The 27,992-nt window shown below is 38.1% G+C and overlaps 1 protein-coding gene across 2 annotated transcripts; it reads right to left on the bottom strand.

Annotated features, from left to right (window-relative positions):
• On the bottom strand, positions 1-27,986 carry ESCO2 (establishment of sister chromatid cohesion N-acetyltransferase 2). 2 transcript variants are annotated; one of them, XM_027088048.1, is made up of 11 exons: positions 26,598-27,986; positions 25,395-25,463; positions 23,797-24,625; positions 20,406-20,499; positions 14,833-14,890; positions 11,966-12,092; positions 10,731-10,862; positions 9,412-9,501; positions 8,572-8,715; positions 4,131-4,306; positions 1-819 (listed from the first exon to the last, which is right to left on the bottom strand). In XM_027088048.1, the coding sequence occupies exons 2-11, from the start codon at positions 25,445-25,447 to the stop codon at positions 687-689; spliced, it is 1,836 nt and encodes a 611-aa protein (XP_026943849.1). In that variant the 5' UTR covers positions 25,448-25,463; positions 26,598-27,986; the 3' UTR covers positions 1-686. The 2 variants fall into 2 exon arrangements, with proteins under 2 accessions (XP_026943849.1, XP_026943847.1); XM_027088046.1 differs by lacking the exon at positions 26,598-27,986 and adding an exon at positions 26,437-26,455.
• Positions 27,987-27,992: the final 6 nt, after the last annotated feature.

The raw sequence follows: 27,992 nt of genomic DNA, 5'->3' as shown, positions 1-27,992 counted from the left end.
TAGTGCAATTACTAAGTTTAATTAAATCTGATGACAAGTGTGTTTTGATTAATGATTTTTAAAAAGATAAAAATATTAAGCTCTAGAATTCTATACAAAAGGATATGGAAATCTTACTCTTCACCATCTTTCCCTGGTACAAATTAGAAACTCAAAATACTTTAAATATACTCAAACTGAGTTGCTACAGCCACGTGCCTATAAAGTGAGAATTTTGTGTACGAATTCAGGAATTACCTTTAAAAAAATGGGGATGGAAATTATTTGCCTGTCTTTAAATTCTCCTCTTTGCTTCTGATCAGGCACGAGAAAATTCTGGCCCCAAGGTGTGCTTTATAAATCATAAGTGGTCACATTTCTGTGGAAAACCACCTTGCTTTGTCAATGTTCTTACATAGAAGGAAAGTATTTTCCAGCTATAGCTACCAAGCTTCATAACTAAGGATTCAGAGTGCTAGTCAGTATACATCATCCAAAGATTTTTCCTTTCTTTGCATCCCTAGATAATTTTCAACGAATTTACCCCTGACTTTTCAATTCATAAGGAACAAAACTGAGGCAGGTTTCTGTATATGTGTGTGTGTCTTAGTATTTTTATTTTGATATTTGTTAAATAGTTTGTATTTTATGATAATGGGCTGTCTGAACTCATCCATATAGTAACTGTTCTATAGTTGAAATTGGCTTTAAGTATTAAAATTGTATACAAGGAAATTAGGGGTGTTGCAGTACTTGGTTGCAAATAACTTGCCATCTGGTGTTGGGTCAGAAAATGCTATTTCATTCGTGCTGAGAAAACAGCCAAACATGAAGCAATTCCTAAAAAAGAGAAAAAAGATAATTTAACAATGGAAACAACTTAAAATTTTGATTAAACATAAGCACAATTATATCAATATTTTAAAGTAATCCAATTAAAAAATTTCAATCTCTTTACATATTCTTGATTAAAACCAACATTATTTTATTAAGTGGTAAAATGACTCAATGCCTTGTATTTTACAGGTGGAAGTCTAATATCATTTCACAGATGAGAAAACTAAGGCCCAGAAAAAGTTCTGCCAAGAGGCAAAGGGAGCCACACAAACCATCTGGTTGACTCTAGGTGATCCGTGATAGTAAGCAACTAATATGAGACAATATTGCTAGTTAAAAGCCACAGGTAGCTATAACAACAAAAAATAATTATTTTGGGCTTCCCTGGTGGCGCAGTGGTTGAGAGTCCGCCTGTCGATGCAGGGGACACGGGTTCGTGCCCCGGTCCGGGAGGATCCCACATGCTGCGGAGCGGCTGGGCCCGTGAGCCATGGCCGCTGGGCCTGCACGTCCGGAGCCTGTGCTCCGCAACGGGAGAGACCACAACAGTGAGAGGCCCGTGTACCGCAAAAAAAAAAAATATATATATATATTTTAACCAATAACTATATTCTTTTGAACTACATCACACACTCAGAGCTTTAAGAAGGCAAAAACTAATCTGCATTTTGACTACAACGCTCCTTGATCCAGCTCAACTAGGATTAAAAGCAATAAAATGAAATAGCTGAAACAATTCAACAAAACTGAGGGATAGTCTATGAAATAACTGGCCTGTAGTCTTCAAATTCTTCAATGTCCTGAAAGACAAAGAAAGGCTAAGAAACTGTGTGAAGACTAAAGAGATATTTTGACTAAATGCAATATGTAATCCTGAACAGGAAAAAAAAATGCTATGAAGGGCATTTGAGACAAATGACAAAACTGAAATATCGACTATACATTAGATAGTATAGCATTATATTGGGATATTAAATACCCCAAATTTGATATCTGATCTGTCCTTATATAAGAGAATATCCTTGTTATTAAGAAATACATACCAGGTTATATACTGGTATTCTCCATACCAAATTTATGTATCTCAACATAAAATATAGAAAATAGAGGTATTTCACAATTAACTATGAAATAAAATCTTTACAGACACCAACTTCTCTCACTGCTCCCCTTTGTAAGGTATGGTGGGGGCCTAGGATTGAGGCCTAGGACTGCAGCCCTGTGGTGGTCTTGGTGTTCTTTCTTAAAAAGTGTATGGAACCCAAAGGCTAGAATAGTGCTACTCAAAGTGTGGTCCTTGGTTTTGTCAAAGTGGAGTCATTGGTTTGTAATCTGTTATCTTAAAGATAGAGGTTGAGAGAGTAAGTGTTGTGACACTCATCTATCTAACCTAGATTAGGTAATTAACAGGCAAGAAAGAAGCAAACTCATTTGTCCCATTATCAACTAAGTACCAATATACAGTGTTAGTACAAAGTGTGCATACTGTAGTTTTAAAAGGGAGAATTCATATACCAAAGACTCACCATTTAGAAATACACACAGTTCAGTGGTTTTAGTATATTCAAAAATTGCACAAAACTCAAGAACATTTCATCACCCAAAGAAACCCTGTAGCCATTAGCAGTCACCCTCCATTCACCCTTCCCTCAGTCTCTGGGAACAGCTAGTCTACTTTCTATCTATGGATTTGCCTCTTCTGGATGTTTTCTATAAACAGAATCATATAATAACATGGGGTATTTTGTGAATGGCTTTTTTTAGTTAGCATAATATTTTCAAGGTTCATCCATGTTGTAGCACGTATCAGAACTTCATTCCTTTTTGTGGCTGAATATCCTATTGTAGTGTTGTATGGATGTACCACATTGTGTTTATCCATTAATCATGAATTTGGTTGTTTACAATTTTTTTTAGCTATTATGAATAATGCTGCTATGAACCTTCATGTATAAGTTTTTGCGTGGACAGATGCTTCCATTTCTCTTGAGTATACTTGTAGGAGCAGAATTGCTGGGTCATATGGTAACAGTTTAATTTCTTGACAAACTGCCAGACTAGATTCCACAGCAGCTGTAGCATCTTACATTCCTCCCAGCAGCATACAAGGATTACAGTTTCCTCCACATCCTCACCAACAGTTGTTATTCTCCCTTTGTTTTCGTTTAGTCATCCAAGTGGCTGTGAAGTGGTATCTCATGATGGTTTTGATTTGTGATTTCCTTTATAGCTAAGGATGTTGAGCATAGCTTCACATGCTTATCAGCCATTTGTATTTCTGCTTTGGAAGAATATAGAATACATTGAAATCCTTTGCCTATTTTTAAATTGGGTTGTCTTTTTGCATGTTGTAAGAGTTCTTTTATATATGTTGGATATACTAGACTCTTATTAGATAAATGATTTGCAAATATTTTCTCATTCTGTGGGCTGTCTTGCTAATTTACTTTTACATTTAGTTACACTTGTGAGTTACAGTAAGTCTTTATTAATTACCTAGTCACACATGGTCAATAAACATGTACAATTTCTAAAATTCTTTTTATAAAAAATATTTATATGTACAATTTCTAAAATTCTTTTTTAAAAAATATTTATTTATTTATTTAGGCTGCATTGGGTCTTAGTTGCAGCATGTGGGCTCTTTGTTGAGGTGCGTGGGTTTTCTCTCTCTAGTTGCGGCGTTCGGGTTTTCTCTCTAGTTGTGGCGCATGGGCTCCAGAGTGCATGGGCTCTGTAGTTTGCAGCACGCGGGCTCTCTAGTTGAGGCGCATGAGCTCAATAGTTGTGGCGCACAGGCTTAGTTGCCCCGTGGCATGTGGGATCTTAGTTCCCTGACCAGGGATCAAACCCACGTCCCCTGCATTGGAAAGCAGATTCTTTACCACTGGACCACCAGGGAAGTCCCCAAAATTCTTTTTTTTAAACTTCTATTTTGTTTTTATAGATTTATTTAAATGTAATTTTACATCTGTTGAATCTACTAAAAATTTGGGCTTCCATTTTTCCATTTGTTTGTTTCCTAGCAATTTATCTTTACTTTATTAATGTGTTGGTCTGTAACAAAATCCAGTCTTTGACCACAGGTAGTTTGAAAAGCACTGGGCTAGAATGTTTCAGACTTGGAATGTTGTGCCCGCAATTGAGTATATCTAGTTCTTTTTTTTTTTTTTTCAGTGCCAGCATTGCCTTAGCCTGACTTTGGTAGTATTTATATAGAAGTGTCTTACCAACATCATTCCCTTTGGCTCATGAGCCGGGAAAGGTTCTTGGAAAGCTAATCTGGGTCTAATCCATTTTATTTTATTTCTTACCTTAGAGTATCTACCAGTCGTCTTGCAATGCGCTTTCTTCTCTTCAATCTGAAGACCCAAATTCTACTTATCCCACAGATTGCAGGCTCTGGTACATCTGAACATTGCCAAGCCCTATGACATTCTTTAGAGCTTGGGGATTCTGGACCAGTTGGTTCAGACAGGACACGGAAGGCCTGCAATGATACACAGAAGCATCTAGAGCTAACAATACAGCTGAGTTCACATTTCTTTTTAAAAACCATTCTTTAAACAAAATTTAAGTACCTAAAATTAATCTTACCCTACCTTCACAAAAATGTTAAAATTCTTTGCTATTTCTTGAATTCTTGCCCATTTATAGTCACACAACGCTTAAAAATTACTAGTGGTGTTGAGATATCCCCACATCCTAGTGTATTATACCATTGTGAAACTGTCTTGTGTTGATTTAAAAAAATTATAAAAGACTCTTACTTCTAATAAAGTACATAAACTTCTCCCATTCTCTCCATCCTAAAATGTACATTTGATATTATAAAAAACTAATAACACTAAAGAAGGTTTTTGCATATAAACTATGAAATTTGGTATTTAAATTTTTCTTTAAACTTCTTATTTTGAATATAGATTCAGAGGAAGTTGACAAATAGTACAAAGAGGACATGTATCCTTCACCCAATTTCCCCCAACAGTTACATCTTCCATAACTATAGTACCACACCAAAAGCAAGAAATTAACATGGGTACAATGTGCGTGTATAGTTCCATGACAATTCATCATACCTGAATACTGATTTAACCAACACCACAATCAAAATACAGAGCTACTGCATCATCACGAAGCTCTTCCTCTTGCTACCTCTTTATAATCACACCCATTTCCCTGCCCCCCACCATCCCTAAACCCTGGCAACCACAATCTGTTCTCTATCTCTAAAATTCTGACATTCTGAGGATATCATACAAATGGACTCATACAGAATGTGACCCTTTGAGAATGGCTTTTTTTATTTTTTTATACAGCAGGTTCTTATTATTTATCTATTTTATACATATTAGTGTATATATGTCAGTCCCAATCTCCCAATTCATCCCACCCACCACTTTCCCTGCTTGGTGTCCATACGTTTGTTCTCTACGTCTGAGTCTCTGTTTCTGCAGAATGGCTCTTTTTCACTCAGCACAATGCCCTTGATACCCGTCCAAGTTGTTGCATATATCAAGTCTGTTCCTTTTTATTGCTAAGTAATATTCCATTGTATGGATGTACCAGTTTGTTTAATCACTCACCTACTGAAGGACACTTTGGTTGTTTCCAGGTTTTGGCTATTACAAATAAAGCTGCTGTAAACATTCAGGTGTGGGTTTTTGTGTAGACATAAGTTTTCATTTCCGGGATAAATGCCCAGGAGTATGATTGCTGGGTCATATGGTAAATGTATGATTAGTTTTTTAAGAAACTGCCAAACTTTTTCCAGAGGGGCTGTAACATTTTACGTTCCCTCCAACAGTGTATGAGAAATCTAGTTTCCCTGCATCCACACCAGCATTTGCTATTGTCACTATTTTCTATTGTAGCTGTTTTGATAGGTGTATATTAAGTTTTAACCCCCACTGAGAAAACTTTGCTTCTGAAACGAGAATGAATAGAAGAGTATATGTATGAGTTAGTTGGCTATACAGATCTTCCTCAACTTATGATGGGATTACGTCCCAGTAAATGTAGATTGTGGGCTTCCCTGCTAGTGCAGTGGTTAAGAATCCGCCTGCCAATGCAGGGGACATGAGTTCAAGCCCTGGTCTGGGAAGATCCCACATGCTGCGGGGCAACTAAGCCTGTGCGCCACAACTACTGAGCCTGTGCTCTAGAGCCCGCAAGCCACAACTACTGAAGCCTGTGCGTCTAGAGCCTGTGCTCTGCAACAAGACAAGCCAACACAATGAGAGCCTGCGCACTGCAACGAAGAGTAGTCCCTGCTTGCCACAACCAGAGAAAACCCCACACTCAGCAACGAAGACCCAACACAGCCAAAAATAATTAAACAAATTTATTTTAAAAAAGAAAAAGATCAAAGAAAGAAAAGGCCAAGTTAATCACTTTTACAGCCCATAGTACAAACCAACTGCTTTTCTCTCTCTACTGTCTGATAAACACACAAGAGACTATATATGTATATGTGTGTGTGTGTATAAATATATATATATGAGATGAAATGCAGAAAAAAGGAAAATAAGAAAGATGGTAGAAATGAGGGGAAAAAAGGGAAGGCACGTATAAAAAGGAGTAAGATACAAAGCTACAGTAATGAAGACAATATGGTACTGGCACAAAAACAGAAATATAGATCAATGGAACAGGATAGAAAGCCCAGAGATAAACCCACGCACCTATGGTCAACTAATCTATGACAAAGGAGGCAAAGATATACAATGGAGAAAAGACAGTCTCTTCAATAAGTGGTGCTGGGAAAACTGGACAGCTACATTAAAAGAATGAAATTAGAATGCTCCCTAACACCATACACAAAAATAAACTCAAAATGGATTAAAGACCTAAATGTAAGACTGGACACTATAAAACTCTTAGAGGAAAACATAGGAAGAACTCCCTTTGACATAAATCACAGCAAGATCTTTTTTTGACCCACCTCCTAGAGAAATGGAAATAAAAACAAAAATAAACAAATGGGGCCTAATGAAACTTAAAAGCTTTTGCACAGCAAAGGAAACTATAAACAAGATGAAAAGACAACCCTCAGAATGGGAGAAAAAATTTGCAAACAAATCAACAGACAAAGGAGTAATCTCCAAAATATATGAACAGCTCATGCAGCTCAATATTAAAAAAACAAACAACCCAATTAAAAAATGGGCAGAAGACCTAAATAGACATTTCTCCAAAGAAGACATACAGATGGCCAAGAAGCACATGAAAAGCTGCCCTACATCACTAACTATTAGAGAAATGCAAATCAAAACTACAATGAGGTATCACCTCACACCAGTAAGAATGGGCATGTATCACTTCACATTCAGAAAATGTACAAACAACAAATGCTGGAAAGGGTGTGGAGAAAAGGGTACCCTCTTGCACTGTTGGTGGGAATGTAAATTGATACAGCCTCTATGGAGAACAGTATGGACGTTCCTTAATAAACTAAAAACAGAACTACCACATGACCCAGCAATCCCACTACTGGGCATATACCCAGAGAAAACCATAATTCAAAAAGGCACATGCACCCCAATGTTCACTGCAACACTATTTACAACAGCCAGGTCATGGAAGCAACCTAAATGCCCATCGACAGACGAATGGATAAAGAAGATGTGGTACATATATACAATGGAACATTACTCAGCCATAAAAGGGAACGAAATTGGGTCATTTGTAGAGACGTGTCTGGACCTAGAGACTGTCATACAGAGTGAAGTAAGTCAGAAAGAGAAAAATATCGTATATTAACGCATATATGTGAAATCTAGAAAAATGGTACAGATGAACTGGTTTGCAAGGCAGAAATAGAGACACAGATGTAGGGAACAAACATATGGACACCAAGGGGGGAAGCGGGGGTGGGGGGGAGGTTGGTGGTGGGATGAACTGGGAGATTGGGATGGACGTATATACACTAATATGTATAAAATAACTAATAAGAACCTGCTGTATAAAAAAATTAATAAAATTCAAATAATAAAAAGGACTAAGGGCATAATTTCAAGATGTACTGAGACAGATAAGTATTTTTAAAAGGAAGGAGACATAAGTGTGGTACATTATAAAGTCAGGTTCAAAGAACACATTTGAACTATGTCTTCCTAGCTAAAGATTACCCTGTAAGCTCCTTGAAAGGCAAAAACTATATATCTCTATTGTAGAACAAGTGTTGGCAACCTTTTTCTGTATGGGGTCAAATTGTAAATACTTTAGGCTCTTTGGGCCACGTGGTCTCTTTTGCACCTACTCAACCCTACCTTTGTAGCACAAAAGCAACCACAGATTAATATGGAAATGAATGAGCATGGTTGTGTGTCAATAAAACTTTATTTACAAAAACAGGTGGAGGGCCACACTTGGCCCATGGGCTATTGTTTGCTCCTCTGCTAGAACACTGCTAATTAGTATCCAAAGTAGATTCTAATTAAGGCACAAGTAAGGACTATTTTGCCAGATATATTAACCTGCACTAAGCCACATGTTCAATAACTGAGCTTATTTAAAATACTACACTTTATAGTCCAGGTATATAAAAGACAACATGAACTTAAGACTGACTTATCCTGCTTATATAAGGCAAAATACCAGATATAATAGAAAAAAATGACTTCAATTATCTATAAGGTCAAGGATATTTTAGAAGGAAAAATTCATTAATGGTAGCATTCTTAAATGCCTTTCTCCCAACTACTTTATTTTGCTCACAAATTATACCAGCAACTTATTAGACATATACGATACCTGTTTGATGGGCTCTGCAATTAAACACCCAACTACTTTCTTTTCATCAGAAATAAAGAGAAAAGTTTTAGTTCTGTTTGGACATCTGGGAACAACTTGCTGGAAGCCCAATTCATAATCGACAAGTTCTTGGACATCTTCGACCTAATGATGTTAAAAACCAAAAGATGTGAATTTGTTTGAAAAAGTATAATAGAAAATATACATATTTATATACACAAAAAGTATGATTACCATCAGTTTAGCCTCTTTTATCTCTACTTCCTAAATTTACACAATCCCAAAATTATTTCACTATTGATGCATGTTTCTGCCACTTTGGAAACAGGGTTTTAAGAAACTATTTTGAAGATTGCTTTCAGCAGACAGAAATTCAGACCCTTGGGAGGGATAAGGAGTAGGACGATTTTTTTCAGCTTTATTCATTGTTCACTGGGGCTAAACATCCAGCCCAAGAAACAAAGGCAACACCAACATAAGAACTAGACTCTGGAGCCATTAATTTCTCAATATTAAAAAGTTTAGTTTCTCTCTCACAAATTGAAGTTGTAGATAAAAGATAAGCTATAGAGCCTTATCTGTTTTCTTTAATCTCCACCTGACACTCCTTTGTCTTGTAACTGTAAGTTTAATTTTGTATGACATACTATGAAAGTCTTCCTTACAACTGTACCGAAGTACAGCAGATTATCTATAAGCAAAGGTATTTTACAGTTCAACATAGGTTGATTTCTTGGCAGAGAATGGGGAGAGTAGGAGGAAAACAAAGATTGAGAAAGTAACACTATAAATCAACTACACTTCAATTAAAAAAAGAAAAGAAAAACTAATGTTCCACACCTTTCTGATAGCATAACTCGGATCATGTGACAGGACCAACACAATTTTCCCATCCCAAAATTCTGCTACAACACGTTCTTTTTTCCAGCCCTGCCAAAGGAAAAAAAAAGTCACAGTTTAATCTGAAGAGGGAAAAAAATTAAATAATATGGTCTGGAGAGAACAAAAAGATGGACAATGAATGATATAAAAAAGATAAAACCCGGGCTTCCCTGGTGGTGCAGTGGTTGAGAGTCCGCCTGCCGATGCAGCGGACACGGGTTCGTGCCCCGGTCCGGGAGGATCCCACATGCCGCGGAGCGGCTGGGCCTGTGAGCCATGGCCGCTGAGCCTGCGCGTCCGGAGCCTGTGCTCCGCAACGGGAGAGGCCACAACAGTGAGAGGCCCGCGTAACCCCCCCCCCAAAAAAAAAAAAGATAAAACCCAACTACAGGAATGTGGTAAGGGAAATAAAAGATGCCTAAAACAAAGTGTCTGCCCTCCAGGGGCTGACACCCTATCAGGAGACATGTAAACAATCTATTATAAAATAAGTTGAAGTCAAATAAGAGCCCTTCATAGGAATATAGAGAAAAAACAATGAATTATTAGGGGTGTGAAGGTGGGGCATGGGTGGGATAAGCAGAGGGGTTTTTTTTTGGGGGGTTGCACCAGCGGCAAGTGGGGTCTTAGTTCCCTGACCAGGGATCGAACCTGCACCCCCTGCACTGGCAGCACAGAGTCTTAACTGCTCGACTGCCAGGGAAGTCACCAAGCAGAGTTTTAATAAATAAGGCTAAAAGTATTATGAAGGCATGAACTACAGCAATAAAAATAGGGGAAAAAGGGAGTGCATTTGAGTAGCAGGTGTAGTCATAAAGATAAGGCCAACAATAGGATGTATTTGGAGTAGGAGGGTGCTTGATGAAGAGGTGGGACCTCTCTTCTCAGTAAAGAAAAAGCCTGGAGAAGTCGTAGAAAAGCTGTTTTTCTAAGGTTATCTATAAAGAAGAAACTAAAGTGAGGAAAGGAGAAACTCCTCAAGTCTTTGAGTTTTGTATCTTGACTGCTCAGCTCTGAAAGCTAGAGGTAAGGATGCAGGGTGTTCACTCAACCTAGAACAATAGCTTCTCTTATATTAGGACAGGAGGTTTGAAGTGGCACTTTTATTAAAACTTAACTTTTAAATACATCAGTCTCTAATATTAAGGACAACAAAATTGCAGATGATGAAATATTTTTGGACACATAGATCTTTCCATATTTAGGCAAAAAAAATGTATCTTTTAAAGCAGTTTCACTTTTTAGAACAAATGGAAACGACTATTTTTCTTACTTACTGCATATTTGATTCCCTCCAGAAATCTGTGGTGATGCTGAACATGCTGCAGTTCATCCTCGGGGTTGGAAGCAGTGTAGATCATGCCACAAGACTTACACATGGTGGCTCCAAAATGTTTCTGACCAGCGTCCTACAATTGGAAGAGGAAAAAAAAAAAGCCTATCTAAACACATCACAGTTAGCTCTACATTTAGTTCATGTAAATTTGTCCATTCATTCAAATTTGTCCTCATTTTTTTTTTTTATGCTGGCACAGGTGAAATACTGAATGAAGTCTGGTTACTCTATCTTCTTCTCTCTCAGCACAAACAAGATGGAATGAGAAGAGCCCTAAACATCCAATAGTGATGAAAGAAGTGAAACTGCCTCTTTGGACAGTGGAAAAAAAATCAAGATTCTTTAGCTGGACCCATAGTTCTAGGAAGCAATAAGATTAAATCATAAATATTATAGCTAAGATGAACAATGGAACTTCCTTATTAAGCTCTTATACGAGAGGCCTAAAAAAGCCTCATTTCAAAGAGGCAGGGCAAAAATTTCAGGACTTATACATTCATTATATAGTATTTTTTCCTTAAGTGGTTAGGAGTCTGAAAGTCTTTTCCCCAAGAGTTGATAAAAAATAAGTAAAATACATAGTAAAAGTTCAGGAAAAGCACAGATAAATTAATGAATATAGAGAATTCAGGGATATTCAATGTCAAGGCTTATTAATTCCCATTGTATCTCATAAGGCATTGCTTAATGCTACTGAAAAATACCAAATTTTGAATTGTCTATATTGGCGTTTGCAAACTTTCTACCAAGGGCCGGAAAGTAAACATTTTAGGCTTTGCAGGACACACATATTCTTTTTTTCCAACCCTTTAAAAATGTAAAAGCCATTTTTAGCTCATAGACCTTGGTCCAGATTTGGCCCATAGCCATAGTCTGCCAAACCCATGTCTAATGCAATGTTGCTATTCTCATTAAGTCTTTTATAGATCAATAATAATTTTCCTTATCCAGAGGCAGCTCATTCATCAGCATTCTACTACGTTGCTAGGACTGCCCAACACCATCAGTTCAAAAATGTACTTGATTAGCTTTAAATGCTGCCACTACAGCAAAGGTAGCATTTACAAACTCAGAATATCTATAACCCCCAGTAACTATGCTTAGACAACACGTCAGACTTCAGGTTCTATATGTGAGAGCCATGTACAGGAGGAGCTTTGTTTTAAATTTACTCACAATGACGAGCTGGTCTTTTGTTTCTTTATTTGCATCTCTGGTATTAGTATTTTTCTGTATATTGATTTGTTTCAAGAAGTTAGTAGACGTGACGGATCCCACAGAAGACTGTTCTTCAACTAGAGATCTTGAAGTAGAAAGTTGGTAAGTATTATTTAATAATTTAAAAATATTTGACAAATTATAATGAAAAGAAAAGAAATGTATATAACATTTGCAGAGGACTTTGCAATTTTTAGGGCTTTCTATCGACATAACTTGATGAAGTAATAGGGCTAGAAACAATGAGAAACCTGAGGCCCACTCAGACGGGATCAGTAAACTACTCAAGGTAAAGTAACTAGTGAAGAATGGCAGAAAGACTCAAATCCCTGTCTTCTAACACCACGTCGAAGGGATTTCATCTACAGTATCAGCTGCATATATGCAGGATTTCTTTGTAAGTTGATGTCACCCTTAAAATTTAATCTTTTCTTGCTTTATCAAACCTTAGGACCCACGTAGGCATAAAGAAACTCCTGGAATACCACAGCAGATAAGTAGACTCTAATACTGAATCTCACAGACCCACAGGAAGTCAGTCACCAGCACATTATGATCCAACAACTTTTTACGGGGTCAGTGAGTGTGAGGCTAATACACTCGCTAGTCTGCATGCCTAAAGCAGCACCCTACTATTCTCAAATTCTTAGAGAGAAAAAAAAAAAAAATTGGCTGGATAGATGTTGTTGAGGCAACCTTTTCGCATTAGGAGAGAACGCTTGGACTGGCTTATAGAGATTGCAAACAGGAGCCCTTCGTCCAAAACCAGCTAGCAAATGTTTTGATCAACTCACACAGAGTTTAAAACTTTGGATTAGCTACCAATATTTTAAAATCTAGAGATTCCACTTAAAAATGCGTATTTCCAACATTGCAAGAGACACTGTAAGATCATTAGACCTCTGTTTCATCAAAGAATCTACTAGTTAGAGCTACACAGCACATGCTCTTTTAGGTGGGGCATGCTTCTCCAGTTGGCTCCAGTCTCTGCCCAGCCTGGCTGGCTCTGTAGGCACTGAGTTTGTAACCCTTGCCTTATAATGAAATGACCTTTTTCCAAGGATGAAAGAAATAGAAATCTCTAGAGAGTAGAGGCAAGGAAAAAAACCAAGTACCCAATGCAAGGGGTTCAAACAGAAGCTGACACTGACAAATGAAAAAACACTGGAAAAAAGCCCCTATCTAACGCTTTATGCTAACCCAAGGTGTCCTGCTAGCATCTGACTAGAAAATGGCTTTCAAACTGACTTGACAAACCTATGGTGAGAAATATATTCCACATAATGACCAATACAGATACATATATATAACTGAAAAAAAAAGGATTCACTAAATACACTTACTACGTGAGAGATGCATTATTCCATTTTAAAAAAATGCTAGATGTGATACCCTTAAACTGATTTGATAAACTACTAGTGCCTGTAATATAAAAAACACTTGTCTAGGTCGCTGACCCCCTCCACCCCTTATACAACGTTTGCTAAGTACCTCAGCTCTTCCCATCTCTGCATGCGTGACCGCAATCTCTTTACTTCTATCCTAGCAATTTTAACAGTTTATTATATGTATTTGTTTAAATGCCTGTCCTCTTCTAACCATAACTTCCTTGATAGCAGGACCATGTGTTATTTACCTTCACATCTCTAAAACTCGGTGTAGTTCAATACCACATGGTACTCTATAAATGTTTGCCAAACGTGAGACTACAAATCCAAAGAATCTGTAACCTACCTAAAGTAAAACTCATAGATTAAACCACAAGAAATTGATGATATCTGATTTTTTAGGTCCTACATAATGAGCAAATTTCAAATGATTCAATCAACAGTCTCCTAATATCTCCTTATGCTACGTTAAATTAGTTTATATGCTATTAGCTAATTGTGGTAGGTTTCAATCCTCAATAAATAGTCATGAAAGAAGACAGATGAGAAAAGGGAAGGGTGAAAAAAACTAGGAATATGGACTTTGAAGCGGAAAAGTTGCCCACCCAACCCAATCTCCAAGGCAATTTAGGGTGAGATGCCCTAAGAGTAGGAGAACTTACATAGGAAGTACCTTGCTCAATACCTTTAGTTGTTTATCATCAAATAGGAAGAAGAGAACCAAAGCTGTTTAGCGAGATGAGACGTTCAGACTATAAGAAACTTCTTTTTCAGAGCTTTTACACTTATGCTCACATGTACCCATGCCTCCCGCACTTCCAGTTTTAGTTTTGAGCAGGATAGTGGTAGCTTCAGCTGGGATTTATAACAGCATTAAGCTGCTGCAAGTTACTTACTCCTCTGGCCAGAGTCTCCTCATCTATAAATGGGGTAATGATGGTATCTACACCATGAGGTTGTAAACGCCCATTAAACATGAACTATTATCAATATGTTGTCACACAGGGGAGGCGATACAGCCTAATGGGCTTTGGTTAAAATATGGATTCTAGTCCTGGCTCTGCCAACTAATAGCTGTGCAACTGTGGCTGGATTACAAACAGTTTTCTCAGCTGAAAATGGTAATAATAGCATCAATCTTCTAGGTTGTTGTGGGGATAAGTGAAATAATGGATATAAACTACTTATTATGGGTCAGGTACTATATAAAAATGTAGCAATTATTACTATCCAAGTCCACAAAGGTCTTTTCCTTCTCTCAGCTCTTCAAGTTCTTAAGAAGTTTCTATGAGAGGATCTGATTTCATCTTCTATTCTTAATATCTCTTTAATGGGGAAGAAAAACAGTGTTCTCCAAATTAAATAGTGTAAGAAAGAAAAAGAGACCCAGTGGACTCACAGTTAAACCTTGAACATTAAAATAAGAGTGACACTTACCTTTTTGTGTTGACTGAAGACACGGTGAAGATGGGATAGACAAGGGTCTCAGGAGAAACTTGTAGGGAAAAAGGTGACAATAATTTGTATCACAGAATAAACTTAAAGCTTTAAAGCATAAGAGTTTAAAGGTTTATAAGACCAAAATACTCACATTACTTGATTTCAAGACTTAACAGTAATCAAGACAGTATGGTATTGACAAAGGGATAGACAAATAGATCAATGGAACAAAATAGAGAGCCCGGAAACACCCACGCAGATCCAGTCAACTGATTTTTAACAAAGAGACATAAGTTAATTCAATGGAGAAAAGAAAGTCATCAAATGGTGCTGGAACAATTTGACATCCACATTCAAAAAAGATGACAACACTCACATAAAAATTAACTCAAAACGGATCACAGATCTAAATGCAAAATGTAGAACTATAAAACTTCTAGAAGAAAAATCCACATGAACTTGGGTTTGGTAATAATTTTTTACATACAATACATGAAAGAAAAATTAAATGAGTTAGACTTTATCAAATTTAAGTGTTTTGCTCTGCAAAAACTGTTAAGAGAATAAAAAGACAAGCCACAGACTAGGGAGTAAATACTTTCAATCATATTTCTGATCAAAGATTTGTATACAGAATATAAAAAGAACTCTTAAAACTCAATAATAATAAAAAAAAGTCCAATTAAAAATGGGCAAAAGATCTGAACAGACCCTTCTCCAAAGACATATAGATGGCAAATAAACACATGAAAAGATGTTCTGCATCATTTGTCATTAGGGAAATGCAGATTAAAAGCACAATGAGCTATTACTGCACACCTATTAGAATGGCTAACATCCAAAAAACTGACAATAACAAATGCTGGAGGGAATGGGGAGTAACAGGAACTCCCATTCATTGCAGGTGGGAATGCAAAATGGCACAGTTGCTATGGAACATTTTGGCAGTTTTTTTTATAAAGTTTAACATAGATTTGCCACATAACCCAGCAATCATCCTTGTAGGTCTTAACCCAAGTGTTATGAAATCTTATGTCCACAGAATAACATGTACACAAATGTTTATAGCAGCTTTATTCATAATTGCTAAAAACTGAAAGCAACCAAGATGGCCTTTAATGGAGGAATGGATAAACAGACTATGTATGGTAATTCCATAGTTCAGCAAAAAAAAAAAGGAATGAACTATTAATACATGCAACAACACACATGAACCTTAAACGCATTTTACTAAGTGAAAGAAGTCAGACCCAAAAGTCTACCTACTGCACGACTGCATTTGTGTGACATTTTTACCGGAAAAGGTAAAACCATGGGGACAGAAAACAGATTAACGGTTGCCAGGGGGATGAAGAAGGGTAGAATAGATGACTACAAAGGATACACACAAGGGAAATTTTAGGATGAGAGAACTGTTCTGTAGGGTACTGGAGGGGTTGATTCATGCCTCTATGCACTTGCAAAATCCATAGAACTATATATAACAAAGAGTAAAATTGAATGTATGTATTAAAAAAAAATCAACCATGATGTTGAGGGATCCCAAGATGGAATGCAGGCTGTGACAAATGAATCTAACTGCATTAGAACTGCATGGAGAACTGCATTGAAGGAGACAATGGAAGAAAGGAAAGATGACCTAAGTAACTTTACAAAACAACGTTTTGACTAGAAATTAGAAGGCTAAAGACAAAAGGACTGTATTTAAATGGTATACGCTGGTAAATCTGTTTCTCACAGGAGAATGAGTTAATACTGAAACTGCCCTGCAGGTATATTGGGACTGTACTTAACTAAGTAGGTGCACAGTGACGGGGAGGAGCCAGCTCTCTCACTGTCTGAGAGAAGTTACAGACAAACCAAGAAGGAAGGGAGGGATAACCCGAGGGACTGGATTAGTCAGAGACATCAAGTTTGAACTTATGTTTCTTTAGCATATGTACACATGGAGAGATACACAAACAATTGTAGATGTGTGTGTATACATGGATTAGGATACATACATATATTGATATTTTCTAGCTCTGTCTGCTGAGAGGGCCTAGGAGCCACGACACTCCAGTAGCAACAAGCACACCAAGTCCAGAACTTGGTTTCTAAATTATATTCCCCAATAGAAGGAACTAGGGTTCCTTGGAGAAGTGGCCGAGTCTAGGACTGCGTCAAGGCAAACGCAAGATGAGCTGGGAGCATCTTGTAGTGACAGAAAGTAAGAAGGAAGTGCTCAAAAAGTAAAAGAAGGGGACAGGTCAAAGAGAACTGACCTGAAAATATCTCCCAATGGTCAAAGCTGAAACAATATGAGCAACAGAATATATAAATAATGTAGTATTAAATTTTAACCCAAAATATAAAATATTAATGAGTGCATACTGATGAATATCCAGGAGTCCATTTATTTATTTAAAGATTGAATAAATAGGGACCCCCCTGGTAGTCCAATGGTAAAGAATCCACCTTCCAGTGCAGGGGATAAGGGTTCAATCCCTGGTCGAGGAGCTAAGATCCCACATGCCGCGGGGCAACTAAGCCTGCATGCCGCAACTACTGAGCCTGTGCGCCTCAACTAGAGAGCCCGCGTGCCAGAAACTACAGAGCCCACACACTCTGAAGCCTGTGCGCCACAACTACAGAGACAAAACCCACACACCACAACTGGAGAGAAGCCTGCACGCCACAACGAAGAGCCCGTGCACTGCAACAAAAGATTCTACATGCCACGATGAAGATCCCGCGTGCCATAACTAAGACCCGACGCAGCTAAAAAAGTAAAATAAAGACAACTCTTCCTTACAGAAGGAATCCACATTGGGCTTCCCTGGTGGTTCAGTGGTTAAGAATCCGCCTGCCAATGCAGGGGGACACGGGTTCGAGCCCTGGTCCAGGAAGATCCCACACGCCGCAGAGCAACTAAGCCTGTGCACCACAACTACTGAACCTGCACTCTAGAGCCCGCGAGCCACAACTACTGAAGCCCACACGCCTAGAGCCCATACTCTGCAACAAGAGAAGCCGCCGCAATTAGAAGCCCGTGCACCGCAATGAAGAGTAGCCCCCGCTCGCCGCAGCTAGAAAGCCCACGCACAGCAATGAAGACCCAATGCAGCCAAAAATAAATCTAGGAAAAAATAAAAAATAAAGGATTATTTTTAAAAATAAAATAAGGGAACATTGTTTAAAAAAAAAAAAAGAAGGAATCCAAATAATATATGAAAAATCTTCCTCTCTAGGAGATGAAACTTAATCCCCACCCCTCCCTGAAAGGGCAGGCCAGACTTAGTCACTTACTTCCAAAGAATAGAGTTTGGGAAAGGAAAAAGGGTAACTTTTACAGTGGAGAAATAGGGCAAACCTGACCTTCACCAAGTGACAGAGGTTAACATCATCCGTAATGTCATGTGGACATCAGCACCCAATACGATGTGGTGAGAAGGGCAGTTCACCTCAGTGGCATTCTTCCCCCAAACCCATAACCCCAGTCTAATGATGAGGAAAACATCAGACAAACCCAGGTTCAGGAACATCCAGATAAGATATCTGGCCAGGACTCCTTAAGAATGTCAAGGTCGTGAAAAACATGGAAACAAAGAAAAGACTGAGAAAATATCACAGACCAGAGGAGACTAGGGAGACATGACAGCTAAATGCAATATGATCCCCAGGGTGGATCCTAGAACAGAAAGGGGACATGAATGGAAAAATTGATCAAATCCAAATACAATCTAGAGCTTAGTTAATAGGAACATACCAATTATCTAAGTTTCTTAGTTTTGACAAAGGTACCACAGTAATTTAAGATGCTAACAAAGGGGGAAATAGGGTAATACAGGAACTCTCTGTATTATCTTTACAACTTTTCTGTAAATCTAAAATTACTACAAAATAAAAAGCTTATTAAAAAAAAGAAAAAAGGTGTGAGTTCCCTGGTGGTTAGGACTCGGAGCTTTCACTGCCCAGGTATAATCCCTGGTCCAGGAACTGAGATCCCACAAGCCACGTGGCATGGCCAAAAAAAAAAAAAAGAAAGGAAAAGAAAGAAAAAAGTTAAATAGTAGTTGATTAGAGAAAAATAGTACGTTGAAAGTATGCTATCTAGTAAAAGAGCAAACTGTTAACTTTGCACTGAAAAATAATTAGAGCTCATTCTCTAGAAACAAGGCCAAGACAGTTGAGAATCTGACCTGCTATGGATAAGTTACTTAACCTTAAGTCTGTTTCCTCATCTGTGAAATGGTCATACAAACTTATTTCCTAGGGTTGTTGTAAGAATTAAATGATAAATTAGTTATTAAGTAATAAGGTTTTATCATTTGTTTACTACCTTTGTGAATTTTGCCATATGCTTGTACCATCTGTTCTTATTTTTGTTTGTTTGCTCATGCAGAGTGGCATGCAGAATCTTAGTTCCCCAACCAGAGATAGAACCTGTGCCCCCTGCAGTGGAAGCACAGAGTCTTAACCACTGGACCGCCAGGGAAGTCCCTTGTACCATCTGTATTATATTTTATTTATTAAATAAAAGTCCTTAAATGGACTTAATGTACTAAAATAAATTTATTTTTAAAGAAAATTTTATAACTATTGTAAATGAAAAGCCGTTATTATTTTTCTGCTACATGTTCTGTCATATCAGGGATAGCACAACCCATGGAAAACAGAAAGCATACTAAACATTTAGCACTGCCTGGTACATATTCAGCAGCTAATAAGTACTAGTTATTAACAGTATATCTCAGAATAACCATTATGAATCATCATTCGATATATCCTTATATCATTAGATCCTCTTAAGGGCTATTTTGCTTTTAGTTTTATCTTTGTTTTCTTCCTGTGAGCTACAGTTTCTCACTATATTCTGCATATCTACTTCTAGAATTTTAATTTATTTCCAAATTTATAGATATAATGAACAAGTTAAAGTTACAAAGAATCTGGCTGGTAAGTAGAATGTTAATCAACCTCTTTATATATTCATAGTTTAGTAAATACTGTTTAAGTGAACAGTGACACCATAAGTTAATAATAGGATTTCAGGACTAAGAGAAATTTAAAAATTAAGACTAACCCCTTACTTTAGAGATTTCTTCCCTAGATTACACAGTTAATTAGTGGCAGATCTAGACAAAACCCCAAGGTTCCTGATGCCCAATTCAGTGCCCTTTTATGGCCTTTTAAATTCTGCTTACAACTGGGCTTTGATCATAGATATATAACAAATTGTTTTCACTCCCTCCTATTATTGGGGGTAAAATGTAGGTAGGGTATGTATGATAAGAACACCTGGCCCTAGGGAGCTTAAGTAACTTGGCCACATCTCACAGACCAATTAATCATCAGTATTTTGTCTTAAATTCCAGCCTAAGGTCTCTTTGTCTCCTCCATAAAATGCACTGCACTGCTTATCATAGAAAACAGTGTTACCAAAATAAACACAAAGATACAGGTCACAGATAGTGAATATTTAAAAAAACCAAAATATTATTGTATATAATTTCATATTGACACATGTAATGAAGCATTATTACAAGCAAATAAACTCATTTTGAGAAGAAAACTTTTCTCTTACTTACCTGCCTTGTTCTCACTGAAAGACTCCTCTGAAGAAAAACTCTTATTTTCATCGGTTTTACATTCCCTTGAAGAAATGACTCTATCTGATGCATCCTGAAAATAATGAATAAGTAAAATTAAGGAAACCTATAATTCTTAATCATTTTCTATTTAGTGAATGAATCCCAACAGATCTGCTTCTAAAACAGAGTATGTAGTTTATTATGAATTATATTTCATAATGACTTTAAATTCTCAATTTTCAGTCTATTTTAAGGAAAATTCCTTTTATATCTACTAAATGTAATATTTTAAAAGACAGAGTGTGCATATTTAAGTCCATAATTTGTCATCCTGTCAAAAATGTATTATTTCCTGACAAAGAAGACAGAATGAAGATTATAGAACATCCCTTCTACAAAAATGAATTGAACAACAACAACAAAATTAGTGAAAATAGCAAAAATTTCCCCAGCAGCTGCAAAACTGAAAAGGAACAACCTTCTGTCACAAGCTTTAAAATCAGGGAGGCAAGGAAAGAAAAAGAACATTCTGGGGTAGTTGGAGAGGCTTCTAAACTCCCACTTTTGGGGCAGTAGCAGAGACTAACACTATTTATTTGGTGAGACTCAGAATACATAGCTTGGGGGAAAAGGAAAAAACTTTTGATTAAAGAGGAACTCATTCAACATCATAACATCTCAGAAAAGGTGAGACAACCCATCAGTTTGCCACTTCTCAGGGGTCCATAAGGAGTTGGGGAAAGGTTATGCACCCTCTAATGAAAAACAGGATTCACCCTCGTCTAGCAGAGATGAATACTAGTAGTGGGTATCTAACAAAACCTTAGGGAGAGAACAGAGCCCAGTTCCACAAATTTAAGATGCACAAATGCCCAGCTTCTCAAACTACTAAAAACTAGGCAGAACCCAAAACCTAACCCCTTAAAATGAAGCTCAGAAAAAAAAGTCAGAAGAGTACTGCAGAGAAATCATCATGTCATTGTAACAAGACTGTTTCTTCATTATCAAATGGATATGCAGAATACTAATGAGGACCCCTCCCCTACATGCACTTTGCTTCATTGGATTGAGAATTAATTTTAGCTTGAGTTGTGCCCTAGATTTTTAAAAACTGAGTTATATTTATATACACTGACATGCACAGATACAGAGTTTGATGAATTTTTCATAAACTTATATATCCTGTAACCCAAACCCAAAACCCCTATCAAGATATAGGGGTGTTTTTGTTTTTGTTTGTCAGAAACAAGATGAAGAATTAGTAGAATTGCTGTTATGGCTTAGGCAAGCAAGAACACGCTCCATTTAACAATATACTTGGCAATACTTGATAGAAATGCTTACAAGGGCAGCAGGTAAATGAAATTAGCAGCAAAACTGGACTGATCTAGATATGTATCCATACGTTGATTTAGTGGAAGGAAATGAAGAGCTCATACCTGTCAAATGGTAGCCTGATACTCTGTTCCAGGAGATTACTGCCATGCAGGAATGTGGGCTTAGCTTTGCCAGAGTTCAATTTTTCATGAAACACCAGAAATCTGTTACCTTACATTTAAAAAAAAAATGCTGGCTCTAAACATTATGTAGGCCAAGCAAACATCCATGGGCTGGACCTGGTCCACTGGCCACCAATTATAATCTTTGCCATTGAGATCTGAAATGTAGGTGACTACAAGAGGTAGGAACTGGGGTTGAATTTGGGAGGAGGCAATGAGAACAATAAGAGGAGGTGAGGAGGGAAATGACTACAGAGAGAGTTTGAATTGCTCAGCAGTATATGAGCCTCAGAGTGTATGTGAAAGCCTACAGCTGCAAGGGTTGTGATGAACATAAACAAGTCACCACAGACACGGAAGTCGCCAAACTGGGAGCCCTTCTTAAGGCCTGTTGCCTCAACTACTTTCTGCCCTTGGCTACATGGAAGAAAACCACCTTTCTCTCCTTACTGACAAGAGGTCAACAATAGAAGGTATAGACCTGCATTGTCTGTTATGGTAGCCACCAGCCACAAGCAGCTAATGAGAACTTGCTACATGGCTAGTCCCAATTGATACATGCTGCAAGTGGAAATAAACATGGATTTCAAGGACTTGGTACAAAAAAAGAATGCAAAATATCTCATTAATAACTTTTTATATTGATAACATAGAAACAGTAACATTTAAAACATACTGCGTTAAACTTTTTAGAAACTATCTTAATGTGGCCACTAGAAGATTTTAAATTACCTGTATTGGTATTCTATCAGACAGCACTAGTCTAGGCCAGCTGGGACAAATAGGAGCACAATCAAAAAAGCATAGAGGACTTCCCTGGTGGCGCAGTGGTTGAGAGTCCGCCTGCCGATGCAGGGGACACGGGTTCGTGCCCCGGTCCAGGAAGATTCCACATGCCACGGAGCGGCTGGGCCCATGAGCCATGGCCGCTGAGCCTGCGCGTTCGGAACCTGTGCTCCGCAACGGGAGAGGCCACAGCAGGGAGAGGCCCGCGTACCGCAAAAAAAAAAAAAAAAAAAAGGCATAGAATGGCACCCATGAAAACACACTATGTAAAATAAACAAAAACCCAACTATACATTCACAGTGATCATCTCCAAGTAGTGGGATTACAGAAGATACATATTTTTTATATTCTCTGTATTCTCTAAATTTTCTAGAATAAGCTAGTACTTTAAATAATGAGCTGAAACAAACAAACAAAAATATGCTCATTCTCTGGAAATCTACTACCTGAATTTTGTTATTTCTACTTTCTAAAAACAGACTACCAAGTAAAAGTTAAGTTTCTCTGGACCACAGTTATGAGGGAACTTAACGAGATGTAAACCTTAATGCCAAGAAAATGTTGGTAGGCTTCCGTAAGCCAAAAAAGGGAGGAAAAGCCCATCTTTCTACCCTGTCTCTAAATTCTTTATAGTGATGATACTATTTGGCTTCATAAAAGCAGTCCTACAGACTGTAAAGAAAACAAAATTTTGGGCTTCCTTGGTGGCACAGTGGTTAAGAATCTGCCTGCCAAGGCAGGGGACATGGGTTCGAGCCCTGGTCTGGGAAGATCCCACATGCTGCAGAGCAACTAAGCCCGTGCACAACTACTGTGCTCTAGAACCCGCGAGCCACAACTACTGAAGCCCGTGCACCTAGAGCCCGTGCTCCACAAGAGAAGCCACCGCAATGAGAAGCCCGCGCACAGCAACGAAGAGTAGCCCCGCTCACCACAACTAGAGAAAGCTCACGTGCAGCAGGGAAGGCCCAACGCAGCCAAAAATAAAATAAATTTATAAAAAAAAAAAAACAAATTTTGTTCAAAGTTACATATATACAATGTATACTGAAGCTCTGTTATATGGCCAGCTTAGTTTTTAAAGTGATATATTTACATTTACCTTTATTAATTTCTCTTCATTTTTACTTCTTTCACTCAGCAGCTCAGTGTTCAGTTCTTTTTCTACTAACAAACACTTTGGCACTTGCCTTGTCTCAAAACTTCTTTCATTGACAGTTTCCACATCAGACTCTTCAATAACTTCTGATTTATTCTTTTGGGTGAGTCCCAGTAATGGCTTATCTTCCAGGGACAATTTTCTCAGAGAGGGTTTTTTCCTAACAAAAAAAGCCGCTCCTCCCTGGAGGGTAACTTGCGGTTTGACCTTTTGGCTTAGAACTCGAGGAGCATTCAGATTATTTTCAGCTGAGTAACAATTATTCTCTTTCTCCACAATTGGCTTATAGGCCACTCGATTTTGCTTGGAATTTTTAGGATTCTTTGACACAGGCTTGATGCACTTATATCCTGGTTGACACTTAGCAGTTAAACACTTCTGTGGTTTTTTGTTCATCGTCTTGGAGCAGGCTGGTTTTCCCTGCATTTTTCCTGTCACACTGGGATATGATCTATCTTCATTATTAGTTTTTAGATAAATAGATCTACTCTCTTTTATCAGCTTTCTCTCCAGTGGATTGAGGTACCACTTATCTTTGTTGTAAAAGGATATGGTAGACACAGCAGATTTAAATGGTGAACCTTGATTTGCAGATGGCAATCTAGTTTTAGTCGTTTTGAGTGGACTTGAAATGAAATGGCCTTGTTGAGAGCAATGAATCTTTCCTTCATTTTTATCACTGCTTTGGCAAATGTGCTTTTTATTAGGTGATGGAAATATATTTTCAGTAAAGTCCGAAATTAATTTCTTTGATGGAATTTCTGATAATAGGCTATGAAAAGAAACACAGTCCATTGATAAATATAGTTATTTTGCTTCCATTTCTATGTCAATTTACTGCTAAGCAATAAACAGCTCTACCTGTAAGCATATTAAAAATGCATCTTCTCCACCAAACATCCATCCATATACATTAGTAGTTTAACAGCAGGATTCTCAAATTCTGTCTTTACCAAACAAAGCATTTGAATATTTTTCAAAACTAAGATTCCAATGTTTGTGAAAACAAACACTGTTTACAGAGAAGCTTTGAGATGCACGTATATGTATATGTGTGTGTGTGTGTGTTTTAAAACCTATTTCTAAGTTTTGGCCATATACCTGCTATAATTTCCCTAAAATGATTAATTTTATGTAATAAACTGACCACTTAGGGCTGTTCTATAATATATATCTCTGGTATGACATAGAGTATAGAGCTTTAGAGGATTGCTTACTGATGAGTATCTACTATATGCAAAACAGTATGTTAAATATTACATAAGAGAGCAGAAAGGAGCAAGGTAATAAAAGATCTGACCCACATTTCCAAGCCATAGGAAACAGCCCTTTCTCTGAGTCCCTCCAAAGGCCTTAAAGAATTAATTATGAAAGCTTACAGTATTTCCAGACTAGAATTAGAATATAAAGTATTACTGTAGCCACAAGGAGTAGGTGAATGGAAGAATGGAAATACTTAGAGATAGAAGAGAGGAGATAAAAAATGCAAGATGGTGAATTTTTCTTTTTTTAACAGTTTCTACTCATAGGATGAGACTCACTTATCACAGTTCAAAGAATGCTGCTTCCTTTTCCTTGGAGTTAAAGTTGACATCTTCTTAACTGAACTCCTAAAAGCAACAGAACAATATAATAACCAAATTAATCCAATGTGTATAAAAATCAGTAAATCAAAATTATACTTTATAAGTCTGAAAGAGTTCTCAGATGGGTAATGGTCCATAAAGATCCAAAAAAGGGGGGATGGGTTTAAAAAGCAAATCACTTTAATAAAGGTTTAAACCATGAAGGTAAAAAAAAAAAAAAGAAAAGGAAAAACACTACATCACAGTAGTAACTAATTCAGCAGGGACAGTACAATTTAATTAACTAATTAAGCAGGAATACTACATGTTTCAAGCCGGAAAATGATCCTATTGAGGAAGGATTTTACCCCATTTCAGGACACACTTTCCCCTCAATTAGCCTGATGAACCCATACCAAGTTCAATCACTTTATATTCTGGGCAGCTGTCCTTGCCATTGCCCTCACCCCTACCCCTCCCGCTGTTAGATGCTCTTGCCCTAGGCTTCCATTCCATCCTGCACCTCCTTGGTATCCGTTTAGCACATTTTCTTGTTGTTAGTTTGACTGTCTTTCTCAAAAGCCTACATGTTCAAAGAAGGCAGAGACCGTCTCTAGCTTTTTCATCAGAAGCAAGAAAACGGGGAAGCGTAATCCTCTCTCATTTCTCTAGTCGAGGAGCTGCTTGTTTCCTTATTTACAAAATACTCTGACCTCCTAAGACTGCGGGTAAACAAAATCACGCATGTTAACTCTCGGGCAGATGGTATGTTGCTCAATAGCGTTTTCCCTTCCCCTTCCTTCGGATCAAGTATATTAAAAAAAAAAAATTACACAAGCTTGGCTTCAAACAAACAGAAAGACCTGGGTTTCTGGGAATTCGTGTCGAGCTGCGGCTTAAGGCAAGACCCTTCCGGGGCTGAATGAGGAAAGGTAGGAGAGAAAAGCGCCTCTGTCCCCAAACACTTTCAGCAAAAAGACGAGAAAACTCGGCGTCAGAAAGATGGAAACCCGGTGACCTGGAAGTGCGGACACCCGCTCGCTGGCTTCGGTCTCCAGCCGCGAACGCGCCAAGCACCGAGCACAAGCTCTTTTTCCTTGACATTCACCTCCACGTTCCACAGAACCTCCCGGTCTCCTGGCTCTTCCACCCCACGCCTCGACCCTCCGCAGGACTTACCCGCCCCTCGGACTGGCAACCTCTCCTCAGCAGAGCCAGGGGTCCCGACTGTATTCAAATTCTCGCGCGCCAGTCCAGGCAGAAGTAGGTGAGTTCCGATTGGCCGCTTCCCAGCGCGTCCAGGGGCTGGCTCGGTGATTGGTTGTGCACTAGCGTTTGCCCCGCCTACCCGAAAGGCGGTCTCCAAGATTCTCCCGCCCTTGCAAGGCTAAAAGCTCTCTTCTCTCCGAAACCAAGTCTTCAAGAATCCCGTGAGGCGCGCCGGGCTCCATTCCGGAGGCCTTATCTAAGATGCATTCTGGGAATTGTAGTTTTTAGCAGAATAAAACTGAGGTTTTTATATTATTTTAAACTCTGGAACTCCAGGCACATTCTAAGGTCACTTAGCGTAAGATGTTTTTGTAAGGTAGCCTCTCTAAGATTTCTAGGCAGTTATTTTTCACATTTGAAGCTTTACTGTTAGTTTACCTTTTTTTTTAACTAGTAATACGTTAGGTTTCCAGCTCATTTTTTCATTTTTCAAGTTAAATTAAAAAATCATTACAGTAACATCTATACGCCAGGCATTCTTGCACATTTGATGTGTTTTACTTCATTTACTCTTCACCACAGTCTATGAGATATGTATCATCATTCCCATTTTACAGAGAATAAAACTGAGGGCCTGAAAACAATGACTATTTATAGGACAGAGCTAGGTTCTTCCTTTGCAAAGCCCAAAGATTCCTAAAGCACTTACTGATTATTAGCTACTGTTGTTATCTTTGTGTACCAGCTCCTGGTACAGTCTCTGGCACTTTCTTAGTTCTAAATAAATTTAGTTAAGTGATGCAGAATGAAGTCGGTCAGATGAAGTTAAGAGAAATAGTCAGGTCAAAACTAAGTGCTGTGGGAAATTCCCTTGAGTCAGATCATTCCCACTTTACATCTGGAAGATAACTGAGGTTCAGAGGTTTGCCCAGTCTTGCCCATTAACTTATTTAACCCTGGCAAAATAGCCTGTGAATTAGCAGCTCTATTCATCTTCATCTTACAGCTAAGGTTAAGTGCAGCACCAAATGTGCCCAGTAGGTGATGGACCTAGAATGAGAATAGTGGAGGAATTAGGGTTCACTCAAAATTTAATGAGCTCCTACTAAGTGCCAAGTACCGTAACTGGCTCAGTGAACGCCTAGCTGTGAAGAAGACAACAGGTTTCTACTTTCAGGCAGGCCAGATGCGGCTGAAAGGAGGCAGATAAGACCAAGAGCTAAGCCTCAAGATTTGACCGCTCACGGGGTAGAGGTTCTGAAAATAAAGTCAGTGAATGACATTTTTCTCTTAGAAAGACGGAGTTTCCCCGCAGTTTTCCAATCACCTATTGTCCTGGCTCCATCCTCTTTCCCCTCAATCCCC

The sequence above is a fragment of the Aethalodelphis obliquidens genome, unplaced genomic scaffold (assembly GCF_003676395.1).
Source record: "Aethalodelphis obliquidens isolate GAN/ISIS:26980383/991018 unplaced genomic scaffold, ASM367639v1 scaffold61, whole genome shotgun sequence".
Lineage (NCBI taxonomy): Eukaryota > Metazoa > Chordata > Mammalia > Artiodactyla > Delphinidae > Aethalodelphis > Aethalodelphis obliquidens.
Note: the sequence above shows the minus strand (reverse complement) of the source record. Positions and strands in the feature narration are given on the sequence as shown.